Source organism: Macrosteles quadrilineatus, unplaced genomic scaffold (genome assembly GCF_028750875.1).
Source record: "Macrosteles quadrilineatus isolate MER2022 unplaced genomic scaffold, UCM_ALF_1.0 Scaffold_8__2_contigs__length_117827958, whole genome shotgun sequence".
Classification (NCBI taxonomy): domain Eukaryota; kingdom Metazoa; phylum Arthropoda; class Insecta; order Hemiptera; family Cicadellidae; genus Macrosteles; species Macrosteles quadrilineatus.
In genome coordinates, this window is record NW_026542601.1 from 92232471 (window position 1) to 92238470 (window position 6000).

Genomic DNA, 6000 nt, shown 5'->3' on the forward strand with positions numbered 1-6000 from the left:
TAGGCCTAGTGCTCCTTAATGCTACTATCAATTAAGAACAACAGGATCCAGATAACACGATTCCACTGGATTATTAACCAATTTTACTCTTAGAACTTTCAGTTTATATAGCTTTGTCATTAACTATATCTTTGTCATTAACATTTACTGAGAGTATTTTCTATCTACCTTGGCAACCTATTTGTACAGTTTTTGAAAGAAAAATGTCTGGTGGTTTTGGAGTTTCTTATTGATCTTGGCTTTATTAACACTTCCTTGTATTTCTCTACACACGCCAACTTTCTAAAAAAAATTTCTTTCTTATAATTTGTGACCTATCTTGCTATCTTGTACAGTTCTTTGGTACTTTCCAAGACGTAATTTGTAGGTCAGTTAGACTATATTGGGTGACCTCAACATAAAAAGCAAAATTAATCTGTGCTCTTGTTAAAAAGTCAGATATGTTTGACTCATACATCATTCTAAAAATGCCATTAAAATAAGTCCATAATTTGAACGGCTATTGACGTTAACACTGTTCTTGATCAAAGAAAGTCTAAAGTTATTCTTGAAATGGTATTTTTTCAAATTAATCATGTCACAATTTCATTGGAAATGTCTAGTAGCCCCAAGAATAAAGACCTAACCCATAAATCTCAATGAGCAAAAAAAAATGTTCCATTTGAATCTGCTATTGTCTACACCGAAATCTACGAGTGCTCGTGCCACAGTGATTTTTAAAAAAGTATACTACTGTACATTTCTCTTGTATACGGTATATGACCAGTTGGCAGCAACAATGTAGTAATATGAGTTCTCTTTGCTACTGTCACTGCCGTCTGGCCTATGGAATTCATAAATTAGGCTGATCATTTTTTTACAGAATCAATCACAATATTGTATTGTTTAAAGATGGAATAAATTAATCAACTCATTTATGACTATTCCTAGGCTAGCCCACCAGGCAGCTACAGCAGCGCTCTTAGATTTTGGTGTAGAAAATCAAATAGCAGATTCAAACGCAGCGTTATACTAGCTCAGTGAATTTTCACGATTAGGTTTTTATTCTGTGATAGTAACCAACCGAAAATATCACAAACATTTTTTTATTTTGTAATTTGTGTGTGTGATTGTTTTAATTATTGAATTTAATTAATTGAAGACCTTTTGTTAGCAAATTAAAGGTTACTCATAATTTTTACAATTTCAGGCTTCAAGTAATGTTTTTAACCCGGAAAATTTAAGATCTTTCAATGTATTTTACAGATGTTTACTGTGGAATCGGACCTCCTACTGATGATCCACACTTCAACATGGGCCTTATGTACTGATACGCCTCAGTGCCTCATAAGACTAGTGCCTAACACCTGAATGTGCATTGATTTCTCACACTTCTGTTACCATAGCCATACGACCGTTTTAGTGAAGCCTTACAACATTTGGAATTTTGCCGTCCATTTTATTAAACTTATTGATAAGTAATTATTTCAGTATTTTAGTGTTGTATGTGGCTTAAATACTGCCACACTTTTATTCTAAGTTGTTTAAATGTTTTTTTTTTAACTTTAGTAATTGGTAAGGAACTACATGTGATGAAAGTTTAGATGTGTTACATTTTTCTGGAATGCACACGGTTTTTCGTAGAATATTAATAGTTGAATAATAAAATTAATTTGATTTACTTTGTATCACCTTTTAGTTTTACATTTTTGCAATCAACCTTTTATTATTGTAAAGTGGTGTGAGCCTTAATGTTCCATGTTTTCACTAACTAAGAGAGAATACGAGTATATGCTACTTTTTATAATGGAGTAATAAAAAGAAAGTATTAAAGTATAACCAGTAGGATTTATGTCAACCTACATCAGGTACTTTTGTGTTTAACACTTGGGATTTCACTAAAGCAATTTCACTCAAATGTTTGTCAAAACTATTTTTGATTGATATTGAATACCGTATATGATATATTGCATTTCTTAAGACATAAATTTGTATTTTCTATATTAAAATAATGTACGTCCTGTATATCACTAGGTTTATTTATAGTTTATTTTATTGGACATTAATACTTGTCTGTGTTTAATTGTTTAATATTTTACAATTTTTATCGTTTTTAATTATACAAGTATTTTATAAAGGAGGCTAATGTAATCATGAAACTTAATGTATTTTTTGTAGAATATTTGATTATTTGAATCTCTCCTCATAACATTTTAACCTGATATGTATTAGAAGCACAAATCAATTGTGTATAATTTTCGAAGTCTTTGCGAAGCAGTAATTTATTTCTATCAAGTTATCCCAACCTATTGGATTTATCAAAGCTATTTAAGTATAAATGTATTGTTATTTTTGCAGACTTTTTAAGTTAAGTGTTATAATAAGTATTAAAGCTTTAAAAAATTTATATGGGGAAAATCTATATAAAGCTTAACACAGTTAGGAACTCTGCTTATTGGGAACTGTTTGTAAAGAAATAATTTTACTTTATCAAGAAATAGTTTTTAAGGATGTTTTACTTAACTTTTTAATCATGCAATAAGCAGGCTTTTACTAAATGTATTCATTATTGTATGGTAATGTAATGTTTGCAATGTTATGGATGTAAACTTATTATTTCTTCCTCCTGGTTAATTATTATAGTTGTATCTTAACTAGTTACAACCATGAGAAATGTTTATTGTACAAACAATGAATACAAGAGCATTTAAAACACACAAAATTAGCGATTTATTATAAATGTGAGTTTATCATGTTTTAAAAAAGGTTTTATTGTTGTTTGTTGTTAAGAATAAATATATTGATGTGTGTTGAGAACATGAGATATTACTTACTACTCCTTTTTCATGATTCTAATTTCTAATTGTTAAGGTAGTTCTTATCAAGAAGATCATGTGTTGGTAAAGTATAAAATAAAGTTTATAAACCATTTTAATTTTACTTGGGATTTTTGTAAGGAAAGCAGTCTTGCTAGAATGGGAAAGAGGCCACTCTGCTACAAGAAACATACTGTAACTTTTAAAAGGTGTTGTATTTCTTGTAACATAGTGTGTTGCCATTCAGATAAGCCTGCCCTCACAACATCCTTTGAACCTAGGCCTTGTGCTCAATGTTACATGCTTAAATTTATCTACAGTTACTGGTTTTACTTGTCAAACCAATGTATTATATAGAAAATGTTAGTAATTTGTATCATTACAATATTTAAAGTAATCATATCCTGATCATCCTCCATTACAGTTTTTAGGTCTAATATTTTTTTACAAAATAAGTCTTGATTAGCCAAATTGTATGAAAGTTCAGATTCAAAGATTTTAGAAAGAAATATGAAGGAAATACTAAATAAAGGCTCTGAAGTAACTTGATTTAGAAAGAACCTTTGACAAGTTTTGGAATGTTTTAAATTTTTTTATCATTTTTGCCTTTTTTATGAAATGCAATGTGGGGACTCTGTTCACTATTAACTTAGGGGTTGTACAGGGTGGCCCAAACAAAAGGTACTTATCTAAACTGCTGCTTATAATTTTAAATCAGTTAACCCTTTCAGTGCTATGCAACGATATATCGTTGTGCGCGTCTATTTCCCGAAAAATGCGATGGAACGATATATCGTTGTTCCCGTTTCAAACGAAAAGCGCTTGTTATATATGTATACTTAGATCTTTACTTAAAGTCAATTTGCTTTGTCATGTTGGTTACATGCGAGGATAACGAGAAGGTTGTATTTCCTCCTTCTTCATATAATGGTTCTCTCAAGATGTAGACGTCAAAATGTGCTATCTTATTTATGTTTTAATAAACATGTATTGTTTGGCCAATGTGAAGTTCTTATTCTATCCAACAATTATGGCGACGAATGCGGAAATGAATTAATAGTACATGGCCATGTTTTAGATGTTAATTAGGCCGATGCATGAAGATAATAAAAGGTGACGCCGATGGCAGGTATGTTGCAAGCATGTCGTTTTTAGGACACATCAAAGAATTTGAAGAATCTGATGACATTGAACTGTACCTAGAGCGGGTAGATCAATATTTTAAAGCTAATTCTGTTAAGGACGCCACTAAAGCTCCTATTCTTTTAACGCTCATAGGGCCTAAGCCTTATGGGGTTCTTAAAAATCTAGTAGCCCCTAAATCTGTGGATTCTCTCGGATTAGAGGACATTGTCAAACATCTTAAGGCCCACTATGCTCCTAAAAAGCTTCTCATATCAGAACGCTACAAGTTCTACAAGAGGGATCAGCTCTCGGGTGAATCTGTTTCAAACTATGTCATTGAACTTAAGAGACTTGCTTCTCAGTGTAACTTTAACACATTTCTGGAGGAGGCGCTGCGGGACCGGCTGGTTTGCGGCCTCACCAACGAGGCGATACAGCGTAAGCTGCTTACGGAAAGTGATCTTACTTTTACAAGGGCAGTAGAAGTTGCGGTCTCTATGGAACTAGCTTCCAGGGAGTTAAGGGGGTTTCACGAGTCCAGTTCGGGTAATGTTCAAAAGCTGTTCCAACGCAAAAGTGGTGCGGATAAAAAGTGCACGTGTTGTGGGGAACAAAATCATGTTTGGTTTAATTGTAAATACAAGTCATATAATTGTAACATATGTAAAAAGAAAGGTCATCTAGCTAAAGTGTGTCGCAAAAAGAATGTACAGGGTACAACCTATTCAAGTAGTGGGGAAAGTAGTAGTAGACCTAAGAATAAATTTAAAGGTACAGCTAATGCTAAAATGAAGGTAGGCCTTATAAGGCAAACAAAAGTGTGAATTTAGTTAATGATTCATATGATAGTAATGATTCTTCTCTTGAATTTTTTACAGTTGAAGAGGTAGGGCTTAATTCTGTAAGCTCCGTAAAACCCTTTGCGGTTAAACTTTGTATTGAGGATATAAATGTTACGGCAGAAATTGATACTGGTGCAGGGCGCACTGTAATGGCGCAACCTGTTTTCACAAACTATTCCCCAAGTATATTTTGTGTAAATCAGATTTGAGGTTGAAAACGTCCATGAAGGAACCAATTCAGGTTTTAGGTGAAGCAATTGTAAATGTAGGTCAACCTAGTCGACCTAGGGAAACAAAGCCACTTTCACTTATAGTTATCAAAACTAAAGAGGCTCTTCCAACTTTGATTGGAAGGGATTGGATTAAAAGCTTAGGGCTTAACTTGAATTTTATTCAAGAAAATAGCAGTGAACATGTGTTCTCAAATGTGTCAGTTCAGGGTAAGGTAAACCTAGGTAATTGTGATGTAAGTAGGCCTAAGCCTAAGGTACTGGTAAATGGAAATATTCCTAACCTAACTATCCAAAGTGTAGTTAACGATTTGAAGCAAAAGTTTTCTGAAGTGTTTAAGCCAGGTTTTGGTTTAATTAAGAATTTTGAGGCTCAATTAGTGAGCAAACCTAATGCTGTTCCGATTTTTTCTAAAGCTAGGCCTGTTCCATTTTCTTTGAAAGAAGTAGTAGAAAAAGAGTTGAACAAACTTAAAACCAATGGAATTATCGAGCCTAATAGTCACAGTGAATGGGCTTCTAGTATAGTTGTTGTGCCTAAGCCTAACTCTGACCAAGTCAGAATTTGTGGTGATTTTAAGAATGTAAATCAATGTTTGAAAACTGAGCACTATCCGTTACCTTGTATTGAGCATTTGTTTCAGCCTTTATCTAAAGGTAAGGTGTTTACTGTACTAGACATATCTAATGCTTTTCAGCAGTTGAAGGTTTCTGAGGAATCCAGACCCTATTTGACTATAAATACCCATTTGGGTTTGTTTAGGTACACTAGGCTACCTTTTGGTATTTCATCGGCTCCGTCCATCTATCAGTCGATAATGGATCGGGTGCTTCAGGGTATTCCCAGTGTAGGCTGTTACATTGATGATGTAATCATATCAGGCTATGATTTACAAAGTTGTAAACTTAGAGTTGAGCAAGTTCTTTCTAGATTACTAGATCATGGTATAACTGTAAATGAAAAGAAGTGCAAGTTTTTTGAACCTAGGGTAGAGTACTTAGGTTATG

The 6000-nt window shown here is 33.1% G+C and overlaps 2 protein-coding genes across 4 annotated transcripts in view; both read left to right on the plus strand.

Moving 5' to 3' along the window:
• LOC128999483 (transmembrane protein 268-like) overlaps positions 1 to 2796 on the plus strand; it is a 32374-nt gene extending 29578 nt beyond the window's left edge. For 2 of the 3 annotated variants that reach the window (XM_054426037.1, XM_054426035.1), the window contains one exon: positions 1246 to 2796. Coding sequence is in view for 1 of the 3 variants with exons in the window: in XM_054426035.1 (XP_054282010.1) it covers positions 1246 to 1310 (65 nt within the window). In the remaining 2 variants the exon portion in view is untranslated. The remainder of the gene's footprint in view (positions 1 to 1245) is intronic. The other variant, XR_008491298.1, reaches the window with a different exon arrangement.
• Positions 2797 to 3937: 1141 nt separating this feature from the next.
• Positions 3938 to 6000, plus strand: part of LOC129000566 (uncharacterized) — a 2537-nt gene continuing 474 nt past the window's right edge. Inside the window, exon 1 of the mRNA XM_054427527.1 lies at positions 3938 to 4466. Within this exon, the coding sequence (XP_054283502.1) occupies positions 3938 to 4466 (529 nt within the window). The remainder of the gene's footprint in view (positions 4467 to 6000) is intronic.